The sequence below is a fragment of the Schistocerca americana genome, chromosome 8 (genome assembly GCF_021461395.2).
Source record: "Schistocerca americana isolate TAMUIC-IGC-003095 chromosome 8, iqSchAmer2.1, whole genome shotgun sequence".
Taxonomy (NCBI): domain Eukaryota; kingdom Metazoa; phylum Arthropoda; class Insecta; order Orthoptera; family Acrididae; genus Schistocerca; species Schistocerca americana.
The window spans coordinates 417,777,462-417,802,688 of NC_060126.1; the positions used below are offsets into that span (position 1 = coordinate 417,777,462).

Genomic DNA, 25,227 nt, shown 5'->3' on the forward strand with positions numbered 1-25,227 from the left:
CACTGTCTAAGAAATGCATAGCTAATTAACGCGTTCATCTGATATGAAAGCAGAGGAAGAGGGTGCCTTTGAAGTAAAAAGTACTAAATGACTGATATCGATCTCTTTCGCACTGAACTATAAAGTGTATTAAATTATATTTTTGGCTCCCATCTTCAATGAGGCTATCTTTTATGCGTGTCAATTACCTATGATTAAAGAATTTTTTTTTTTTTAGGTAACTCCTCAAGACCATGTAATGTTAAAGGAGATTTGTTAAGGATAATTTATGGAGAGAAAAGAGTTTTGCTATATCATCCTTAGTTTGTAAGTTAAGTGGAAAATAGAAGTAGTAATTGTTGTGTGTGTGTGGGCATCATAATGCAATTAGTGTCCAGAAACGTATTTCCCAGTGTTTAGGAGGTTGTAACACTACTGAGCAGGACATGAGACCTCAAGTGCTAAGGTGTTAGTGGTCTACAGACAGTTGCCAAGATGACAATGAGAGCTAATGATCTGTTAATTAGTGTAACACAGATGTAACCTTATGTTTCAAGTCACCTAATACTTGCTACAGCAACATGGTTGGTGACACAGTTAAGACCCAGCTCTGCAAATCTGCCAGCACAGTGGTAAGAAAGGGTTCTAACAGAAGAAGTCAAGTGGTTTCTCCACCGAATGACTGCAGAAATGTAGTCAGTAAAGTGACTGAAAATGGTACATTGGCCCAAGAAATGATCCACTATCCCGTATAAATAATAATAACTTTTTAGCAGACATATCCACACTCCGGCAATCCTACCACGATGAGATAGCTATGCCAGCAACCGAGTGACATGGGAGAGCAAAAACCTGCCATGTGTTTGGGCTTCCACAACTGTAACATCTTCTGGCATCAAGTTTGCATAATCTTCTAGTGTCAAGTCTACATTCCAGACTTGGTGCCTCTCCACTGGAGGGTCTTTCCTGGCTCACTTCAGCAGCAGTTCAACTCCTACCGATGGTGCAACAGTCCATGACTGGGGCAGTACTGTTGCCTTCCACTCTATGATCATGCGAGCGCTGCGGTGCCACCTGCACAAACGGGAATTTCCATGAGGGGGCTGATGTCTTCTGCAAGTGTTCCAGTCAGCTTCTGTGACGCAGATGTCACTCGCAGTGTGGCACATCTAACTGGGTCACATGCTGCTAGGTGGCCATGGGTGTGAGCATTCTGTGGCACATACCTCAGGACCTGCTGGTTCACCACCAGCAGTCACCATGCTGCATGTTCCTATCACACCACATATAATTGTAACACTGACTCATCCAACATCACAGCGAGAGATTGTAAATATGACCTGTGGACTGTGCATTTCGCTAGCTACGTCATTTGTCTTAAAGAGGCTGAGTGGCTTGCATTATATTCTCTCAATAGCACAGTTGACTTGGTGGTGCTAGGTATTGAACATCAGTTCTCCATATGATCGGGTCTATCATAACCTCTCAGCACAGTTGGATCCAACAGGATAGTACACACAAACAACAACTTCGGCACTCCATAACTAAATCCAGTCTCTGTATTATAATATAGGTCCCATTAACAGACCATCCAGTCACATTATTTTATCGAGTGCAAAATAAAGTGGAGATTTTGTTTAAGCCAGCTGTATTTCTTAGATAGTAAAGTTTCTTAATTGACAAAATATGCAAAAATAACAATTAATACAATTTTATACAGCATGAAGTGCAGAACACAAATTCACTAAATTCAGTCACTCCTTAACCAAAGACAAGTTATACTGAATAATCATCTTTGGGAAAATTGAAAAAGAAGTTAAAAGAAAGAAAACAATTTTACACACACACACATGCACACACACACACACACACACACACAAATATTTACATTTCTTTGCCAATAAGAAAACTACATGATGTCACCTCTTAACTTTTTTTATCTTGTGCACTAAGAGTAACATACAAAGATAACTAACACAACACCACACAGGTCCATTAAAAAAAGTCTCATATTCACCTACATACATCATCCTGGAACAGAATATAGCTCATCTCCATCAAAATCATTCTTTGTCCTTTACATCTAAAACTACATGCATTAGTTCCAACTTTACTTCTCATTTTCTTTCAATGTACTTATGTACTCCATGTCTGCACAGTAGATAAAAATATGAACAAAGCTGATCTGTACGGTAGATGACAATTTGTATTGGTGATTGTTTCATGTTTCACTCATGATGGGCCAAAGGGAAAGTAATGTGTTAGGTATTCAATTTCCAAAAATCTGTTTTAAATTACAACACTACTAGCAGAAAAGCCAGGCTAAGGGCATGAAAATAATCAAGCTGCAGCTGATTGTGAATTGGTAGTGCTACCAGCTGGAGGTGCGTATGGACATCCGGTGAAGTAGTCAGCTATTCTCCCGCCTTCCCGCAATCCACTTAGAAATGCTCCATGAACAGTTGCAGGATAATTGCGAATTGTATGCTCTCCAGCAAAAAACAAACGAGGAGGTGGTTGCTGCTGTTGGGCAGGTGGTGGAGTGGCTGAAGGATTTGCAGAATTACCATTGGAGCCACTGCTACCGCTCTGTGAAGCAGGAGTAACTGGAGGAGGCTGTGGTTGGCCTGGAGTAACAGGGGCAGCCAAAATATCGTAATCTGCTCCAGATGATCCCACGGCAACGAATGAATAGGAACCTCGGGACCACGGGTCTGCTCGCCATCTTGTCACAACCTGTCACAGTGAATCAGAAATAGAGTGCTGAACATACTTACATACTTCGTCAAAGAGCAAAGCAATGGTGTTCTCATGCCTTATCTGTGAGGAGAGAGTGGCTTTACTACTATTTTAAAACAGCTTCATCATCATTATTAATATACAGACATTACTTTATAATACAAGAGAGTCATAACGAACAAGAGATATATTACATATTTTGAAAACATTCACTCTGATATTATTAATGGCAAAGGTTGCGTAAATTTCATATTTATTTTGTATGTTACCCACACATTACAGGCAGTGACTATGCTGCCAAACTTCCCACTTGAGAATGACTCACCTATGTGCCAATGCCACATGTGTTTCCTTTTATCTATTCCTCAAAAAGTTTTTCATCTGACACACCCAAACATGTGCACTATTTGAACCACAGACTTCTACAACACATTTTTATAGTGGCAGTTATATCTCTCCTTCATACAGAGATGGAATGTCATGAAACGTGCATTGTTATTGGTCTGTAATGGTACCCGAAAGTTTTGGTTCTGCAGCTGATGATGGGCACAAATAGAGATACGAGTTCAAGGAAATAAAGATATATTCAACACATGCAGCCTTGCTGCTAATTCCAATAAATCATAACTAATCACAATAACACACACTCTCATCACACAAACAGTGCTGCAATGCCAATATAATGTAGTTGTGCATGTGCTTGTGTGTTTGGAAGGCAAGAGATGAGCTACTGATGGAAGCAAAGCTGTGATGGCAAGTTGTGAATTGTTTGGATAGCTAATTCAGTAGAGCACTTGCCCACAAAAGCCAAAAGTCCTAGCTTCGAGTTCCAGTCCATCATATGTTGTTGTTATTGTGGTCTTCAGTCCAGAGACTGGTTTGATGCAGCTCTCCACGCTACTCTATTCTGTGCAAGCTTCTTCATCTCCCAATACCTACTGCAACCTACATCCTTCTGAATCTGCTTAGTGTATTCATCTCTTGGTCTCCCTCTACGATTTTTACCCTCCAATACTAAATTGGTGATCCCTTGATGCCTCAGAACATGTCCTATCAACCAATACCTTCTTCTAGTCAAGTTGTGACACAAATTTCTCTTCTCCCCAATTCTATTCATTAGTTATGTGATCTACCTATTTAATCTTCAGCATTCTTTTGTAGCACCACATTTCGAAAGCTTCTATTCTCTTCTTGTCTAAACTATTTATCGTCCATGTTTCACTTGCATACATAGCTACAATCCATACAAATACTCTCAGAAACGAGTTCCTGACACTTAAATCTATACTCAATGTTAACAAATTTCTCTTCTTCAGAAACCCTTTCCTTGCCATTGCCAGTCTACATTTTATATCCTCTATACTTCGACCATCATCAGTTATTTTGCTCCCCAAATAGCAAAGCTTATTTACTACTTTAAGTGTCTCATTTCCTAATCTAATTCCCTCAGCATCACCCAACTTAATTCGACTACATTCAATTATCCTCATTTTGCTTTTGTTGATGTTCATCTTATATCCTCCTTTCAAGACACTGTCCATTCCGTTCAACTGCTCTTCCAAGTCCTTTGCTGTCTCTGACAGAATTACAATGTCATCAGCGAACCTCAAGGTTTTTATTTCTTCTCCATGGACTTTAATACCTACTCGGAATTTTTCTTTTGTTTCCTTTACTGCTTGCTCAGTTTTTCCACTTGCCTGTAAAGAATTCATGTTAGTATTTTGCAGCCGTGACTTATTAAACTAATAGTTTGGTAATTTTCACACCTGTCAACACCTGATTTGTTTGGGATTGAAATTATGATATTATTCCTGAAGTCTGAAGGTATTTTGCTGGTCTCATACATCTTGCTCACCAGATGGTACAGTTTTGTCATGGCTGGCTCTCCCAAGGCTATGAGTAGTTCTAATGGAATGTTGTCTACTCCCGGGGCCTTGTTTCGCCTTAGATCTTTCAGTGCTCTGTCAAACCCTTCATGCAGTATCATATCACCCATTTTATCTTCATCTATGTCCTCTTTCATCCCCACAGTATTGCCCTCAAGAACGTTGCCCTTGTATAGACCCTCTATATACTCCTTCCACCTTTCTGCCTTCTCTTCTTTGCTTTGAAGTGGTTTTCCATCTGAGCTCTTGATATTCATACAAGTGCCCTCTTTTCTTCAAAGGTCTCTTTAATTTTCCTGTAGGCAGTATTTATCTTACGTCTAGTGATATATACCTCTACATCCTTACATTTGTCCTCTAGCCATCCCTGCTTAGCCATTTTGCACTTCCTGTCGATCTCCTTTTTAAGACATTTGTATTCCTTTTTGCCTGCTTCATTTACTGCATTTTTATATTTTCTTCTTTAATTTATTAAATCCAATAACTCTTCTGTTACCCAAGGATTTCTACTAGCCCTCGTCTTTTTACCTACTTGATCCTCCGCTACCTTCACTATTTCATCTCTCAAAGCTACCCATTCTTCTTCTACTGTATTTCTTTCCCCTATTTTTGTCAGTTGTTCCCTTATGCTCTCCCTGAAGCTCTATACAACCTCTGGGTCTTTCAGTTTATCCAGGTCCCATCTCCTCAAATCTGCCCCTGGAAATGTCTTACAATTTAAAACCTGGCTCCTAAATCTCCGTCTTACCATTATATAATCTATTTGAAACCTTACAGTGTCTCCAGGCCTCTTCCACATATACAACCTTATTTCACGATTCTTAAACCAAGTGTTAACTACGATTAAGTTATGCTCTATGCAAAATTCTACCAGGCGGCTTCCTTTTCATTCCTTACTCCAATTCCACACTCACCTACTACCTTTCCTTCTCTTCCTTTTCTTACTATCAAATTCCAGTCCCCAATGACTATTAAATTTCCGTCTCCCTTCACTATCTGAATAATTTCTTTTATCTCATCATACATTTCTTCAATCACGTCGTCATCTGCAGAGCTAGTTGGCATATATACTTGTACTACTGTGGTAGGTGTGGGCTTTGTGTCTATCTCTGCTGTAATAATGCATTTACTATGCTGTTCGTAGTAGCTTACCCACGCTCCTATTTTTTTTATTCATTATTAAACGTAGTCCTGCATTACCCCTATTTGATTTTGTATTTATACCCCTGTATTCACCTGACCAGAAGTCTTGTTCCTCCTGCCACTGGATTTCACTAATTCCCACTATATCTAACTTATGTAACTTTAATCTACCCATTTCCTTTTTTAAATTTTCTAACCAAAATCATACCCTGAATTTATTCCCCTTATTCATACAAGAGGTTTATGATGCCAACAAAACAGACATTAAAAAACACAGCACAATACATCAAGCATCATAGCACACAGAACGAGCACATGGTTAATTGACTGGGTGCTTGAGAATAACTCATTCGTCCTCATCGCAGAAATATTGTGCAGGGATTAACTTTTAAGAACAAAGCCAACAAATGCAGTCTGTCGAATGGCTGCTGGCACAAAACCAAACAGATTTTGGACTTCTCTATAGAGAACTTGGACAGCTTTCCCTAGAGAAATAACTGACATGAACTTGTAGTAGGATCCAAGGCTGATTAAAGTAAATGCTACATGCACATTAATGTGCAGCAGTCCTGGACAGTAAATATCTGCACAGAAGAAACAAAAAATAAAGAAAAGAACATTAGCTCCCTCAATCCTCAATCACTTTTCTGCCAAATGTTCTTTTAACCTAGGGAACTGGGCGCCAAGTCAGGACTATAGGGTGGGTGGGTGGGTGATTATGTTCCACTGAAACTGTTGCAGGAGAGCAACGGTTTGCCGAGCTATGAGTTGGCGAGCGTTGTCACGGAGAATGTGTACGTCCTTGGTCAACATTCTTCTTCCCCAGTTCTGAATTGCCCGTTTGAGTTTTTTCAGAGTCTCACAGTACCCATCAGCATTAATTGTGGTCCCAGCGATTCAGATCCGATGACGAGGTGAAAGAAGAGGTTCATCATAACTTTCTGAACAGCATGGCAGCGAGCTGGTATGACATGGGCATACAAAAACTGCCACAGCGTCTACAAAAATACATCGACAGAAATGGTGACTATGTCGAAAAACAGCTCAATGTTCACGCTGTCAACTGAAGTAAACCATTGTAGAAATAAACAGGTCTATGTACTTATAAAAAATAGGAGACCTTACTTTTGGGATTACCCTCGTAAAATGTAAGAGGAATGAAAGTACTAACACAAAGCTATCAAAAGCAGACAGCTAACAACTCAACCAGAGGAGATAAGAGGAAGATTGAAAGAGTACTTCGCCAAACTACTGAAAATGAAAAATAGTGATGAAAAGAGAATAACAACCAAACAAGGGGGATCTGGTTATGGATATGTTAGAAGTCAAACTAACAGGTAAAAGAATGAAAACACTAAAGATACTAGGATAGCTGAAAGTGTGGAAATGATAAAGCTGGCTGGACCTACTGGGCTATAATGGTTATATACATTGCTTGTGTTCACATGGACACAGAATTGTGTGCCTGAAGAAGAGGGAAACATAATAGTAATTCCAGCAGACAAGAATGGAGGTAGAAAAAAGTATGTGATAACTATCAAGGGATCACATTCATATAACAAGTAGCAAAAATAATGGAAAGGTTTGTGGAAAGAAGATTGAAGGAAAAAGTAGAAGGTCGGTTGTAAGAGGAAAAGTATGGCTTTCGACATGGTGGATCAACACTGGACTCAATCTTTAATATGAGACAGTTGATGGAAAGGCACCTGGAGTGTGGGAAAGATTTGCTGATGACATTTCTTGATTTAGTAAAGATATATGACAGTGTTCCCAGAGAAAAGGTATGCAAATCCTGGAGCGAAAGGAAGTTTGGAAATAAATAACTGAAGTTGTTCAAGCAACTGATGCTCCAATTGCTGTTGCAGATGCAGTACGATGCATCAGAGCCATAAGCTAAACACGATAGTAGTACCGTGTGACCATCTGGAGTCCAGTCTTCTTGCTGTGTCCAGATCCAAGTTAGGAAAAGTGACTGATTTAGTCAGTTATATGGCTGTGATAAGGAAGTGTTGGGTCACCATTATCATTTATAATGGTATGGATGAATTCGTCAAAGAGACAGGAGAATCTTCTAGAGGAAGGGAGATAAAGTTATTGCTATTTGCGACAATATTGAGTTGCAGGACACTAACAGTAAAGGATGCACAACAACAACAACAACAACAACAACAGTAACTACTGAAGATGGAGAAGAGAACGTACAAATTAATAGTTAAGGAGAATGCAAGGATGAAGGTAGAAATTAGCAAAAGGCAGCAAAAGAGCAATGCATTTTATCAGTGTGTGAGGCACTTAGTCCGGGGAAGGAAGGTGCCAATGATGTGTAAAGAAGTGCTACACACGACATATTTCAACCCACATTGGCATATGCATTAGAAACATCGACAATGGAATCTGAATCACTGTCCAGCACCAAAACAATCTCATCGGCATTTGGGGGGTGGTGTTACGCCACTGGACACACAAATTTTTGAAGGCCTTCAGAAAATAATCTAAGGAGTTTAGGCCTAGAGATGCATGCTGTCTCACCCACTATCTGAATGGGTTTTATTTCAGTTAAAATGTACATACAGTAAAACCACACTTTTGCACGTTTCAAGGGTCTTCAAAGAAATGATGTAAAATGTGGAAAAATGTAAAATGTGAGAAATAAATTTTTAAGTGATAAAAGTTACATATAGGATCCCCCCTTGCATGTCCATAGTTTATTTATTATGTGTGCACATAATAGGTGTCAAAGTACTTGTTAGAGACCGATTTATTATTTGGTAAAGGATATCTGAATTTTGTTTTATGTTTACCCACTGGCATAACTGGAACTGGTAACTGTCTAGGAAGGAGAAATGTTTGACTTAACTTCATTCAGTGTAATCGTTGTTTTTGGAAAGCCTGCAATTTAGTTATTCATTATTTAAATAATGAGACACCACATCAGTTACATATTATTTCATGCTTAGCACGATGATTTTCAAGAATTTATCCTCAATGTCAAGCACAAATATTTACGTCAGTATTTTGAGTGATTTTTGCTCATGTGCTGTTTTGTGTCTCTAACAATCTAGTCATCTTTTTGAGGCTATAAGGTACTGTGCCCCCTCCATTACACACACACACACACACACACACACACACACACACACACACACACACACAGAGAGAGAGAGAGAGAGAGAGAGAGAGAGAGAGAGAGAGAGAGACCATCACTCACATTGTTTGTATATGAAATATCACAAAAAATACTTACATATATATTTGCACTTGACAACGAGAATAAATTCTTGAAACACGTTTTGCAAAAGCATGAAAAAATACTTAACTGGTACAGTGTTTCATTGTTTAAACCAGAAACATTTGAGCAATGCAAAGGTGTCAACTACCACGAGAAGCAGCCAAAGAATAAAACATGCAAAATACGCTTTTGAACTGATGTGTCATGACCACAACAATCACAAAGTTGTACATGTGCTGTAGGGGTTGAAAGCTGTTGTGACTGGTCATTATTTGAATGAACATAAGTTACCCCCATGAGCCACCATGCCAAGTAGAGGTTGGCAGCTGAGAGAAATAAAGCACGAATTCCTCAGATTTTTATCAGTTCACCTTGTGTCAAGAAACTTACCTGCATAACATTTGTAAACATTACCCAACACTACACCTACATCATTTAATGTTTATTATGTCAATTTGTTTTTGACGAACAATGTTTCATAAAGCATAAATCACGGGAAATTTTTAGTATGTTAACGGAAAATTGGGTGCAAATTAACATTGTGAACATAGGAAATTTGACAGGACCAATAAAAAAAGGTTGTAAATAGCATAAAAACATTAATTCCAGGAATATAGAAGCTGTGTTGTACCAATATCTTTTGAGCAATATGACGGCATATGTACTTGTTGTTGAGTTTTCCTCTTTTGCAAATTAAGTGGCAGCTCTTAACAAAAATTTTAGTTTCATGAGCTAAAAAACAGTAAATATAAGAGGGGACCTATCTTATTTATCAGATCATTGTTGTCTTCATTTCCCTTTATCCAGCATTTATGGTACTTCTCCACTTTGCCCTGTCTTTCTCCCATCCTTCTTCTATAACTATTATTCCATTCCTGATTCCCTCTTCTTATACTGATCTTGAGAGAGTTAATCCATCTTGCTCTTGGTCACCCTCTTGCCCTCAAACTTGGCCTCCATCATTCTTTTTCGCATTGAGTATTGATATGGAGAACAGATCAGAGATACTCAGCCTACTTACTCCAGCCACAGCTTGCTCTCGTGTAAGACACTGTTGCAGTCACAAGTGTCCACTGACTCAAGTGTTTCTGTAAATACCGCACCCTGACATTTGCCACCCGTCTTGCTAGTTTGCTGAAGCCTTAGTTATGTTTGTTTGCTCAGTAGTGTTTGATCTTGCTTGTTTTTTATTTGAATTGCTCCCTGGGCTGTTTGTGTATGCTTACCAGGACTTTGCTATGATCTGGACTTCGTTTCTGGCTAGCTGTTGACTTCAGGAACTCTGCCGTCGCTAGTCTCAGGAACCACCTCTTTGTTGCACCAGACTCTTCATTACCACCAGCGTGAGTGATCATAAATTGTACTCTACTTATGAAGAGTAGGGGAGAATAACTGCAGCATATCTATACACTGCAATGGCTATTGAAATCAATGACCTGTTTCAGCGTATCAGCAATGAGGTGCTGAAGTTTGCTAGTCAGAAAAAACTGTATCACAGACATTTTACTCAATACCTGTAACATGCGGTTTTGTGTCTTAAACTTCTGTCACAAACATCAATTTCTCCATCCATTCTATTTACTTAAGAAGACTTCTCCTGTATATGGTCCTGGCCACGCATTTTTTTAAATTCCACTTGTCTTCTATGGGATGCAATAGGGCTGGCACAAGAGATTCTAGGGGAAGATGGACATAGGAAAATGAGTTAGCAGTGGCCTCAAGAAAGGTATTAACCCAGCATTAATAAATGAAAACCACTGTAGTGTCCTAAAGACTGTCATTCATGATATCCAGCAGCTGCTTGGAGCTATCAACAAAGCCTCTTCTACCTCCAGGCAGGCACACTTACTGATCTGAAATATATGCCATCAGTGTTGGGTTTGGTTGCCATCCATATTGTTTTTCCGAAGTGTCACACGCTGGAGGAGAGGTGTCACCAACATTCAGTGATATTCATGACAGGGAATCCAGATGAAGACTACATCTCACTGTGTGCTAGCAGTTAGCAGAAGTGGATGTGCAGAGCAGTTTAAAAGTTGGCTGCCTTTCACACACAGTAAACATACTATAATATTCACCTTCCCTCATCACCAGTCCTTTTGTGATTGTAGGAATGGTCTGCCCCTTCCCTTCCTTTTCTGGGATAGACATATACTTGAAACAACCACACACCTGCCGGGCAGACTTTCACTATTATTAACTTGATTGCCAAATTATGGGCGATTGAACTGTCAATAAATATACACTAACAGAAAAAAAACTGCATCACTCAGAAGGAGTTATGCGACACAAATCAAAGTAGTGCGCACGTTTCTATGCCTGAAAGATAATGTCTATTCTTAGTCTAGAAAACTCCATGACAATAGTCACACAAGGGTGGCTAGCAAATCAATATTTAAAAGAATGACTTACTGTTTCCTTTGGTTGTGGAACCGAATTGTTTCCAAAGATACCCTTCAGAACTGCTATACAGCGTCCCACAATGACGTCATCGCTAACATTTTCCATTATAGCAGCTGCTTCCCCAGCTACTAAGGCAAGCAGTACAGGTGCTCGGTATAAGTTCCAAAAGAGAAACAGTTCACCTCGTGATGCTGTTGTACTTCCCACATGTCCAAACAGATGGGTACTTGGGTCCCAAAAAATTCGATCAAAGCACAGCACCACCTGCAAAAATGTGGCAATAAACAAATAATAAAATTATTAAAAAAATGCAAAACAATAACACAATATGAGCAATAAAAACACAAAGATATGAAGTAATAAGATTTTATTCATAATTTGTGTAATAAATCTCATTTCACACAACTATTTTCAACACTGCAACAATTAAATAAACTGTGATACTTCAAATGTGTGCAGTGCATCTAAGCTTTTCTTGAATCAAGTGAAAACTACTCCACATCTGTGTTGTAGGGGGTGGGCGGGACAACTTGCACACTTTCCAGTAAAGAATCGAAGTTCAAGATCTGAGTAACAACCACTGCATTGTGGTACCTGACCACTACTCATTGCCCTCCTTTCATCATAACATTATCTTCCATCAGTATGTTCCATTATTCTGTTAGTTTTTGCTGATATTTGTCAAGCACAGGTGAAACTTGAGACACAATGAAGCTACAAGCAATAACCTCATAACTATGACTTTATGCAAATGACCTATCCGACACATCGAAAGAGACACAATAATATCAATTTGGCAAGTGCATGTCTTCTTCTTCTTGTTACATAGCTCCTTGACAAAAAGCAAGATGTATTTTCAGAATCAATATTTCACTCTTCAGTGGAGTGTGCGCTGTTTTGAAACTTCCTGGCACATTAAAACTGTCATGCAGGCAAGATTTGAGTTTTGAGTTCTTGTTTAACAAGCATTTTAACCTGTCAGAAAGTTCCAAGGTGTATTTCCTCCATTATTTTATTTCTTTATTTGACGAGATCTCTTAGATCCACGTACCTACATGGGATACACATTTCTCAAAATCTGACTGGAGTCAATACAAATGAAATGCGGGACATCTGATTTACTCTTCTAATACATTGCTGAGAGGGCAAGAACATGTTGCCCATAAAAAATCAATCCATAGGACTTGAAAAAGAAATGATTTATATCAGATTTTCTTTTATTTTAAGGTATCGCAATTCAAACTGAATCAAAGTCTATGATTGAACACAGGTTGTCGAATGGGAAAAATCATTTTATAGGTATAATAAATCACAGTTCTAGTAACATGGTTACACTGTCTAATGGTTGTTTTCCACTCTTGGTATTCAACACACCTTATACTACATTTCTAAAATAGTTCGCTAAGCAGAAAATTGATCAGATCAAATAATGCGGGAATCAGTTTGAATATACATGTAAACTAAGATAGTGTCTATTACAAAAGAATGATTCCTTGACTGAAAAATTAGTGTCCATTTGTTTTCTGCAATTTCATTTTTCAGTTGTTGAAACTAAGGATGTTCTGTTCATCTGCACTAGGTATTCTGAGTCTCATAATTCTTGCTACATTCTGTATAGTGTTTGCTGATTTTCTGTGTTGTGTACTGTGTTCTATGTTGACGAAAATGACCATGAAAGTCAGGCACTACTAAACAAAAAGAGAAAGGCGCACCAGGTTTGGCAGAGCAATCCTAAGTCAATTATCAAGAAAGAGAATATGGAGAAGCAAAGGCGGAAGCGCAGAGGAAAACTCGTGCTCTGAAAAACAAATGGTTGATGATGATATCTCAAGAAATGCAACACCTAGCAGACACTAACACCACTCAAGCTTTCTTCAGCATGGCAAAAACCATAGATGGCCCATGTCTCAAACTATTTAAATCTAGGGACGGCTCTACTCTCCTGGACAGTAATTCCATTAACAATGGTGGAACTACCATTCCCGCAAACTCTTGAACAAAGATCCGCAGATCAAAGAAACATCTTCCACAATTCCATAAAAACCCACATACCCTTAAGTTCCTTCTCTACAAGAAGTTGAGAAAGCTATTAAGCAACTTAAAAATAACAAAGCCACTGGATCAGATGGAATCCCTGATGAATATTTCAGGGAAGGTGGACGAATCCTCACTGGACGAACATTAATTCTCATTGTCAAAACATGGAGCACTGATAGTTACTATCTTCAAAAAAGTGTATAGAACTGGCAGTGTTAACTACTGTGGACTATCCCTCCTGTCTGCTGCTGGAAAAATACGTGATCAAATTCTATCCAACTGCCTGATACCTCTCATTGAAGACTGTGTGTCTGAAAGACTGTGGATTTCAACCTAATCACAGTACTACAGATATGATTTCCTGTGCTAGACAAATGCAGGGGAAGTGCAAAGAGCAACATTCTCTGCAGATGTAATTCATAGATCTTGCAACTCAATAAAAAGAGATGCCTTGCAGACAACATTAACCAAAGCAGGCTGTCCTGTGAAGTACATTAACACTGTTAGACTGCTGCATAACAACATGAGTGACATGGTTCTTGTCAACAACACCCGTGGACAGAATTTTCAAATCACAGTGAGTATGAGGCAAGGTTGTGTGATAGCTCCCACTCTGTTCTCAATATTTGTTGAAACTATACTTCATCTTGTCAATGGGAAACTGCCAAAGGACATAGAAATAGAATAAAGGACTGATAGTGGTTTGTTCAATCTCAGCTGACTACAAGCCAAGACTAAAATATCCACTACAATCACCATTAAATTTCAATATGCGGATGATAATGTCATTCTTGCCAACTCTTAAGGAGATCTGCAAGCAATCCTAAATGTATCTGAAGAAGCATATATGAGCATTGCCATCAAGCTATATGTATATACCATCTTTTACGTTTGGGTGAAATGAAATGAAATGAAATGACGTTTGGGTGAGAAATCTAGACTACTTACATAAGGCACAGAAAATGTCTGGAAAAGTATCACCAGCACTTTCTGAGAAGGATCCTAAGGGTGAAATGGACACACTAACATAAGTGTTATGGAAGAAGGAAACTCTACTAGCACTGAAGCCATCATCATCAAGCATCAACTCTGTTGGATGGGCCATCGTTCATACACCTGAATCCTGTCTTCCAAAACAAATTATGTGTTCCCAGATAAAGGGTGGTCGGAGAAAACTACAAAGACCACAAAATTGAAACAAATACGTATTAAAGGGCGACACGAAAAGGTGTCAAATTGAAACTGATAACTGCATTGGTGAGTGGGTTGACTGGCGGGGGGTGGGGGTCAGAGACCAAACAAAGAAGTCATCGGTCCCTTGATCCAAGAGTGGTGCATACGTAAGCAGAGATGTCCTCCAAGAATATTTTCTGATCTAGTAGGGAGATTCATGACATAAAAAAGCAGAATGCTAAATACGTAATGAACATCTGTGGTATATTCAATAATAAAAGCGAGATGAAGGAAACAAGGAAGTAAGCAGGTGGGCACCCCTGGAGCTCTGCATGTTATGGGAAACATCCCACACCACAGCTGTCACACCCCTGATCCGTTACAATCAAGAGTGCCCACTTCTCAACAGAGTGCGACATCTAAAACAGAAAACTGGGTGTGGAAGAAAGGAGGCAAACTAAATCTAAAAGCAATTAAAGCAACATAAAAGAGGGATGAAACAGTAGCTTAGTCAAGGCTGTATGGTCAGTGAACCCCAGACCAGGAGACACCCAATCCTCAATCACCCTGCCCCCCCCCTCCCCCCCCCCTCTCTCCAGCAATACATTGAAACCACATAACTGAGAATAAAAACCATTTTCATGGAGAAAACTGAGAAACATGTCAACCATGCAAAAATCGTCCTTCAATATTAGAGGCAATGAGTCTGGAAGTCAATACTTAGCATGGAGGCCCAAAGAGAGAGGGCATTCCAAGATATGAGCCACTGTCTGTAAGTCTCCACAACCACAATGTGGGGTGGCTTATTACACAAGGTTAACCGCTTATGATCAGGCCAAAGATGACATAGTACTGTTGATTCCTTCTGGGAGAAATGGAAGGAAGAGTGCCATGCTGCAGTAATCTCCTTGATTGTGCAGAGTTTTTTTAGATGAGGCAGTTGCTTACCAGATGTCATGTGCACCTGCAAATCTGCACCTGGAAGCAGCAAAGTGAACAGGGAGCGAGTAAGTGGTACTCGAGCCAAATTGTCAGTCGGTTCATTTCCCAGGTACCCACATGATGTGGGATGCGCAGAAAGACAACTGAGCAGGCAACATGACGAAGGTTAGCGGGAAGATCATGAATAGCAGAGACCAAAGTGTGGCAAGAATAGCCCACTAATCTGGTACATATTAAAACATTGTCAAGAGGTGCATTGTCAAGAGACTGCTAGTGGCTATCAGCTCTGCCACAATCGCACTACATGTTACCGGCAATGAATGGCGTTACATTCCAGCAGATCTGATTCACGGCTTTAGAGCTGTCATTGTAAAAGATGGTAGCACCCTGGTACTGGACTTATTAGGTACCAGAAGGTCATCGAGGCGATCGAGGTTTTATGACCTTGGAAGAGATCGATCCTAATCCATAGCCTGGGCAACATCCAAGGAGGAGTGCCGAAGAAAACATGGGAGTACAGTCCAGGGGTCCAGGGAGGTAAGACGGAGATCTTGAGAGGGAAGCAAAGTGCATTCCAACTGGTACCCCCACTCGAGGGCAGGTATCTGGACAACGATATCTCTCGTATGCAAAGAGAATGGGATATGTGGGATGTTCAGGGAATTGAAGAATACTGGTTGCATAGGAGACCGAGAGTTGGTACTGTTGAATCTGAAGAAGGAAGATCCCAACTTTAGCAAAGAGATAATCTATGGAATAATCCAAAAGGCACCACTGGCCAGACATACACCACAATGGCAGACTGGGTCTAACAGTTTTAATGCTGGAGGAGCTGCTGAGCCATAAACCTGGCAGCCATAGTCCAGTTGGGGTGAAACCAGGGTCCCGGTAAATATGGAGCAAGGAAGCAGAGCTTCTGCATGCACCTGGTCTTCAGGTGACACATATCTACATTTACAAAAACATCATACTCAGCAAGCCACCTAATGGTGTGTGGCGGAGGATACTTTCAGTACCACTATCTGATCCCTCCAACCCTGTTCCACTTGCAAATAGTGCATGGGAAGAATGATTGTCAGTAAGCCTCTGTATTGGCTCTAATTTCTCGAATTTTCTCCTCGTTGTCAATTTGCGAGATGTATGTGGGGGGAAGTCTGTATTGGCTCTAATTTCTCGAATTTTCTCCTCGTTGTCAATTTGCGAGATGTATGTGGGGGGAAGTAATATGTTGTCTGACTCCTGAAAAGTGCTGTCCTGAACTTTCAATAGTAAATCTCTCCGTGATGCATGCCTCTCTTGTAACGTCTACCAGTGGAGTTTGTTTAGCATCTCGTAATGCTCTCTCGCCAGCTAAACGATCCCATGACGAAATGTGTCGCTCTTCGTTGGATCTTCTCTATCTGCTCTATCAGTCCTACCTTATAGGGATCCCAGATAGATGAACAACACTCAAGAATCGGGCAAAAAAGCGCCTTGTAAGCTACTTCTTTCGTGAATGAGTTACATTTCCTTAAGATTCTTCCAATGAACCTGAGTCCGGTGTCTGCTTTTCCCACTATCTGTCTTATATGGTCATTCCACTTAAGGCTGCTCTGGACATTTAAGCCAAGATATTTTACGGCAGACGCTGTCTCCAGCTGTTTGTCATCACTAGTGTAGTTGTACAGTAGTGCATTTTCCTATGTATGTGCAATATGTTACATTTATTTACGTTCAGGGTCAACTGCCAGAGTCTGCACCGTTCATCAATTCTCTGCAGATCATTCTGCATATTCTTACTATTTTCTGGCATTGCTACTTTGATATAGACAACTGCATCATCTGTGAACAGCCTTACAGAACATCTGACACTTTCTACTAGATCATTTATATATATTGTAAAACAGAAACTGTCATATCACACTTCCCTGTGGTACTCCGGATATTACATTTACATCTGTCGATTTAGTTCCATAAAGAGCGATGTGTTGAGTTCTATCTGCAAGAAAGTCTTGAATCCAATCACAGGTCTACTCTGATACTCTGTAAGGTTGTATTTTTTTCATTAAACTGCAATGCGGGACGGTGTCAAATGCTTACTGAAATCAAGGAACATGGCATCAACCTCAGCGCCGTTGTTCACTGAGCTGTGGATCTCATGGAGGAACAGAGTGAACTGAGTTTCACAGGACCTCTGTTTGTGGAATCCAGGCTGATTATACAGAGGAGATGCTCATTTTCCAAGAACATCATAATTTTTTAGCATAAAACATGTTCCATAATTCTACAACAGATTAACGTCAACGATATAGACCTTTCTTAAAAACGTGAATGACCTGCACTTTTTTCCAGTCATTAGGTACTTATTGTTGTTCAAGAAATCTAGGATAAATTACTGCTAGAAGGGGAGCAAGTTCTTTCGCATAATCTGTACAGAATCTTATAGGTATACCATCCGGTCCTGAAGCTTTTCCACTACTAAGCGATTGTAGCTGCTTTTGAATTCCGCAGTCAGTAATCTCAATAGCTGCCGTTTTGATGTTCATACAATGATTGAAAGGAGGGACAGTGTTACAATCTTATGCGGTGAAGCAACTTTGGAAGGCTGAATTCAATAGTTCGGCCTTCTCCCTGTTATTTTCCATTCTGGTGCCAGTGTGGTCGCTGAGAGAATGAATGCATGATTTTGACCCACTTACTGATTTTACATACGACCAAAATCTCTTAGGGTTTTTATTCAGGTTAGTTGACAATGTTTTACTTTCAAAATCATTGAATGCTTCTCCCATTGCTCTCCTTACACTCATTTTCGCTACATTCAGCTTTTGTTTGTCAGCTAGGTGTTTACTTCTCTTGAATCTGAGACAAAGTGCTCTTTGTTCACATAGCACTTTTCTAACACGGTTATTAAATCATGGTGGATCTTTCCAATCCCTTAAAACCTTATTCGGAACGCACTTGTCAAGTGCATATTGAATGATGCCTTTGAATTTTTTCCATTTGTTCTTCATTCTCCACATCTTCGTTCTCATCACTGAATATTTGATGCTGACTGCTGAGGTATTCTGAAATTTGTATCCTGTCACCCTTGCTGAGCAAACATATCTTCCTACCTTTCTTAACATTCCTTGTAGGCCTCATTGTCATAGATGCTATCGGAGCCTTATGATCACTGATACCTTCTTCTATGATAACTGATTCGATAAGTGCACGTCTGTTTGTTGCCAAGAGGTCTAAGATGTTACCCTCACGAGTTGGTTCTCTAGCTATCTGCTCAAGACAATTATTGGACAAAACGTCCAGAACAATGCCACACGATTCCCTATTTCTGGCACCAGTTTTGATGGCATAACACTCCCACTCTATACCTGGCTAGTTGAAGTCACCCCCTATTACCTCGGCATGATCAGGAAAATTACTGATGATATTCTGCGAGTTCTGTCTGAAGCACTCTTTTTGTTTGCGTGTGTAGTGAGAGAAGTGTTATGAAACAGGGTGTGTATAGTGTGTGCAGTGACTGATAGTGAGATATGAGTGTACAGTGTGGCATTACATTATTTAATAAGTTATTTGTACAAAAAGGACTGTATACCAGAAGTAAATCTAATGATTGTCTCTAACTAGAAATCTGTAAATGTATATGTATACAAATTAGCTTATTTTAAATTGGTCTAAACTTGTAAACACTTTGACATGTCCTATATCCTTGTAAAAAGAGATCTACAGATTAATAAAGCTACTGCTGCTGCTACTACTACTACTACTACTACTACTACTACTACTACTACTAACTACAGAGCCTGACCGAAGTGGTCTATAAAAGCATTCAATCACCATTTTTGACTGTTCTTTGATACTCAATTTCAGCCAGATTAATTCATATTCAGAATCCATGATAACCTCGCTAGATTTTATCGAATTTTTTACTACAATAAACACGCTGCCGCCATTGGCAACTAACCATGGGTAGCCAAGACAACTTTTTATAAATATGGAGGCCAAATAAAAACGATGGTGTTAATATGTCCAGCTGTTGGGTATCTAAGTAGAGTCCTCAGTCAGGATGGTTTGTGGTACGACGGCAGAAATGCATGACCCTCATTTTTGTAGGAGAGAAATGGAAATCATGGGAGAGAGCCCACACACAGGCCCACTGTATGACACCTGGAAGCTGGTATTCAGCAGAGGCTGCTAAATGGCAAAATTGTCAACCTGCAATGCAGGGGCCACCAGGGACCCAACAGAGGTCACTAGCCCATCGATGGTGATGAGGAAGACAGTTACACTCAACACACAGCCCTGATGGATGCCATTCTCTTGGTTAGGTGGGGAGCTGAATGAAGTGCCGACTCTGGCCCAGAACAACTGCTGGATTAAAACTGGTAGAGGGCCTCAAAAGTCCCAGTCATGGAGGGTAAGTAAACTGTGGTGTTGCCAAGAGGTGTCCTATGCCTGGTGCAAGTCAAACAACACTGCAATTAAGCTTTGGTATTTAAAAAAAGCCTGTCAAACTGCTGCTTCCAACAGAAGCAGGTGGTCGGTTGTGGATGTCCCTCATGGAAACCACATTGATAGGGAGATAAAATGCTCCAATATTCAAGAACTGAGCATAATTTGGGGGGAACCATCCTTTCAAGCAGTTTGCAGAGTACATAGGTCAGGCTACCTGGGCAGTAACCACTGAGAGATGTTGGGTTCTTGCCTGGGTTAGAATCTGGGACATCTATGTTTTCTCGCCATTGTGAAGGGAAGGCTCTTTGAAGCAAAATACAATTGAAGATCTTGCCTTTGAGAAACATTCAGGTGTTGGTTCACCTGACTGAGAATTGAAACAGGGCCTTGAGCTGTGTCATAGGAAAAGGCAAGAGCTTGGAGTAGTCCTCAGATAGTGAAGGCTTCATTACAGGTTTCAGCTTGGTCGCAAGTGAAGCTTAAGGGTATGTCTTCAATTTGTTGCTTCCACAGTAGAAAGGTAGCCTGGTAAGAAGAGGATGCTGCTGGTGTCACAAAGTGGGTCACAAGGTGTTCTGCTATAACCGATAAATCGGTACAACGACCATCCTGTAGGACAAGACCTAGAACAGCTGTTCATCATTAGTGGACCATAAGACCACAGAGCTTGGTCCATACCTAAGATGAAGAGGCATTCATCCCCATGGAGGAAACATAGTGCTCCCTGCTTCTTTCTCACTTGTTTGATTGGATAATGAGCCTTATTACAAGGTTGGCCAGAAAAGAATCTTGTTTGAATCGTTGCAGGGCTCTTCAACAATCCTGAATAGCCATTGCAATGTCTTTGATCCACTATGGCGCCAGCCGACAATGGGGGAGGGGGGCCAGTAGAAACAAGACTAGCGATTCCAGTGGCTTGGTTGACCACGACAGAAACGCTTTGCACAATCTCATCAATACAATCCAACAGAGGTGGCAAATGTAACAGCAGAGGCATACAAAGGCCAGATGGCTCTGTGAACTGCCCACTGTGATAGTCGATCTGTCTGCTGGTGGCAAGGAAGCAACACGATCACCGAAAAGTGGTCACTGTCGCAAAGGTCCTTGTATGGTGACCAATATAGCGAACCTACAAGATTAGGGGAGGAGACCACTAAATCAACAGATGAAAAGGTGCCATGGGTGGCACTGAAGTGGGCAGGACAACCATCGACGAGGTGGCACAGGGGGAGGAGGAGGAGGGGGTGATGGTTGTGATGTTAGTGTAACTGATCATTATATCCATGCAGACATTCGTATTTCTTCTTTTCCCCAGTATACAACAGGTGGTCAACAGATTTTTATTCCTGGATCTTCTATTCTTTCTTGAAAACTGGGCAATCTGGCGAACATAGACGATACTCCACACAACTGACACACAAAGGCGGATGATCACAAGGACTGTCTTCATGGAGTGACCCTCCACAGTTTCCACATTTTGGATCTCCCAGACAACGGGATGACATATGCCTGAAGCGTAAACATCTGAAGCACCTCATAGACGGTAGGACATATGGTTTTGAATCGCACCTGGGGGTTTTGAATCGCACCTGTACACCATGACGTTAACTTTCTCCAAGAGGACATTCCCTTTGAGGGCTAAGACAAAGATGCCTGTATCCACATGATTATCTTTCGGCTCATTTTGTACACATCTGTCAAAATGTTCACCTCTCCAGTGGAGATTACTCAGCAGCTCCTCATTTGTGTGGAGTGAAGATCTCTGCAGAGGATGATACTTTGGACAATATTCAATGTTTTATGTGGGGCAATGGTAACAGATATGTCAAGTAGACAATCATATGCCTAAAGAACGACGGAGTGGGCAGCAGAGGAACTTTTAATTAATAACGAACCAGTTCAGTTCATATTTTTCCCAGAGACCTAACTTCCTCAAGTTCGTCTACAATGTTTTCAACAATAAATAATGGTTTTGTTGCAAAAAAAGTATCCCCCATCAGTCCAAGTACATATCAAGTATTCGGCGAAGTATTTCGTGTCTGGCTTGTCCCTCTTCCCACAGTGTAGCCAGGGAAGAAAACAGTACGGAGTCATATGTCATAATAACCTTCCCCACCTCAAGACACTGCTGGGGCCTTGTGGCCACTAGGGAAGAGGGTTTAATTCACTTCATGTGTGAATCTTCCGAATGGGGGCTCTCCCCACCAGTGCCACCCAGCCACAGCCACCTGGCCAGTAAACCATTGGCTGGAGACCCCACACATCGGCCATAATGGACACACTCAGGCACCAAAGTGTGATCTCTGTGTTGTCAGGGGCTACCAAAGTGCAGGTACTTGATGGAAAATGCCTCCCCCTTCCCCACCCGGACAACTGGGTTGTCCCTCTTCCCACAGTGTAGCCAGGGAAGGAAATATTATGGGGTCATATTCCTTTACATCATAATAACCTGAGAAAATTCTGGTCATATGTAAAATTGCTAAGCGGGTCTAAGGCTTCTATTTAGACTCTTGTTCACCAGTTTGGTGTGGCAGTTGAAGATAGCAAAACAAAAACTGAAATTTTAAATTTCACAATTATGAAATCATTCAAACAGGAGAATTGTACAAATATACCATCATTTGACCATTGGACAGGCTCCTGCACAGACAACATAATAATAAGCATACCTGGCATATAGTACCAACTGAAAGATTTGAAAGCAAATATATCACCAGGTCCAGATGGAATCACAGTTCGATTTTTAAAAAGAGTACTTTATGGCATTAGCCCCTAAATTCATTTGATTTTATTGTGAATCTCTCACCCATTGGAAAAAAGCGCAGGTGACTCCAATATATAAGAAGGGTAAAAGGATGGACCTTCAAAATTACAGACCAATATCCCTAACATCTGTTGCTGCAGAATCCTTGAACATATTTCGAGTTCGAATATAATGAACCTTCTTGAGATGGACAAGCTTATGTCCACAAATCAGCATGGTTTCAGAAGGCATCGCTTGTGCGAAACTCAGCTTGCCCTTTTCTCACGTGACATACTGAGAATTGTGGATGAATGTGATAGGCAGATTCTATATTTCTACATTTCCGGAAATAATTTGACACAGTGCTTCACTGCAGGCTGTTAACGAAGGTATGAGCAGATGAAATAAGTTCACAGGTATGTGAATGGCTCCAAGAACTCTTAAATAATAGAACCCAGTATGTCGCCTCGACGGTGAGTGTTCATCAGTGACTAGGGTATCATTAGGAGTGCCCCAGGGAAGTGTGACAGGACCACCGTTGTTTTCTTTATATAGGGTGGGCCGCAATCTACGGTTGCTTGCTGCTGATGCCGTGGTGTACAGTAAGGTGTCGAAGTTGAGTGACTGTAGGACGATACAAGATGACTTAGAAAAATATCCAGTTGATGATGAATGGCAGCTAGCCTTAAGTGTGGATAAATTTGAGTTAATGCAGATTAGTAGGAAGATCAAACCTGTAATGTTCGTATACAGTATTACTAGTGTCCTGCCTGATACAGCCAAGTCGCTTAAATATCTAGGCATAATGTTGCAAAGCGATATGAGGTAGAATGAGCACGTGAGAACTGTGGTAGGGAAGGCGAATGATTGACTTCGGTTTATTGGGAGAATTTTAGGAAAAAATGGTTCGCCTGTAAAGGAGACCGCATGTGGGACACTGGTGCGACCTATTCTTGAACACTGCTCGAGTGTTTGGGAAATGCACCAGATCAGGTTGAAGGCAGACGTCAAGGCAATTTCAGGGGAGGGTGGCTACATTTGTTACCGGTAGATACATACAACACATAAGAGTTATGGAAATGCTTCGGGAATTCAAATGGGAACCCCTGGAGGGAAGGCGACATTCTTTTCGACTGTATGGCGGCTTGCGGATTATCTGCGTAGATGCAGATGAACCTTTCCCATCTGAAGACAATGCCGAGCCTTGTGTTTACTTCACTTCATGTGCAAATCTTCTGCATGGTGCTACCCAATCCGAATGGGGGCTCTCCCCACAGGTGCCACACAGCCACAGCCGCTCGGCCAGTAATCCACTGCCTGGAGTTACTAAGCCTCAGCCATAATGGGCACACACCCCTTGTCTTGCATCGGGAGTTTCCAGTTCAGGCACCAGCAGTGTGATCTCTGTGTTGTCAGGGGGGCTACCACCAGGCAGGCACTTGATGGACAACCCCCCCCCCCCCTACAACAGAAGAACAGAATGGCTACTGTGCTGGGTTTTGGGTGTATTACCCTTACAATAAAGACGGGGTAGTGTAAAGAGAGAAAAGACAAAAACTGGAATCAACACTGCATTGGGCAATTTTTCCCTGCATAGTCTGCACTTCCGTAAAATTTGGAGGAGTAGCAAGTCAAACTCAACATGGGTACCATACAATTAAGAACAAAAAGTTGGAGGATGCCAGATGTGAAGAACATAAGTGTTCAAAATCACAAACAAGATATAAGTACAATCGGCACCAAGAAGACAATGCAATGGAAAGGCAGGGAGGAAAAACAAATAGTAGAAGGATACACTTGCAACACAGAAAGGTGAGTAGCACAGCAAGGTCTGGGGCCCCGTGGTGGCCTAGCACATACTCACAAAGGAGGTGTGAGCCTCCTGAGGGTGGTAAACTGCGAAACTACTGCACTTCATCATCCAGGAAGGCTTTGTAATGTTTTTAGCAAAGGATACGGAAAACAGAGCCTGACAAGTACAATGGCAGGAAACAATGGGAGCTCCTAAGGATAAGCTACAATACATAGCCAGTCCCTGCTACAACAGATGTGTGTCAACAACGTGGAAACATCTGCAACCCCTGGATTGGCCTCTACCGCCACTTCAGATCCCATAGAAACAGTTTCTAAAAAGACATTCATACTCGTCAGTGAGTGATTGCTCATCACTATGTTGTCATACCATTTCTCTTATTATCAAACATTCGCTGACAGTCAAAAAAACCACACACACACACGGCAGTCGTGTGCGTGACATCTGCTTGCTTTTGTATGTAAGTGTGTGTGTGTGTGTGTGTGTGTGTGTGTGTGTGTGTGTGTGTGTGTGTGTGTGTCCTTTTCTGATGAAGACTGGCCGAAAGCTAACGTATAAGTATCTTTTTTGTTGTGTCTGTCTGCAACTTAACATGTCATTTATATGGTTAGTAGCACTCTATCTTTTCCTATATTGTTGATATTCCAAACGAGTTTCGATTGTTTGATTCACTGACAATCATGAGAGATTTATTTCCCCTTCCTTTTTA

The 25,227-nt window shown here is 40.8% G+C and overlaps 1 protein-coding gene across 3 annotated transcripts in view; it reads right to left on the bottom strand.

The window, feature by feature from the left end:
- Positions 1-1,898: 1,898 nt before the first annotated feature.
- LOC124544725 (lysine-specific histone demethylase 1A) overlaps positions 1,899-25,227 on the bottom strand; it is an 86,890-nt gene continuing 63,561 nt past the window's right edge. For all 3 annotated transcript variants that reach the window (XM_047123374.1, XM_047123373.1, XM_047123371.1), the window contains exons 10-11: positions 11,389-11,643; positions 1,899-2,715 (exon numbers count right to left, since the gene is read on the bottom strand). In XM_047123374.1, the coding sequence (XP_046979330.1) occupies positions 2,320-2,715; positions 11,389-11,643 (651 nt within the window). In that variant the 3' untranslated portion in view covers positions 1,899-2,319. The remainder of the gene's footprint in view (positions 2,716-11,388; positions 11,644-25,227) is intronic.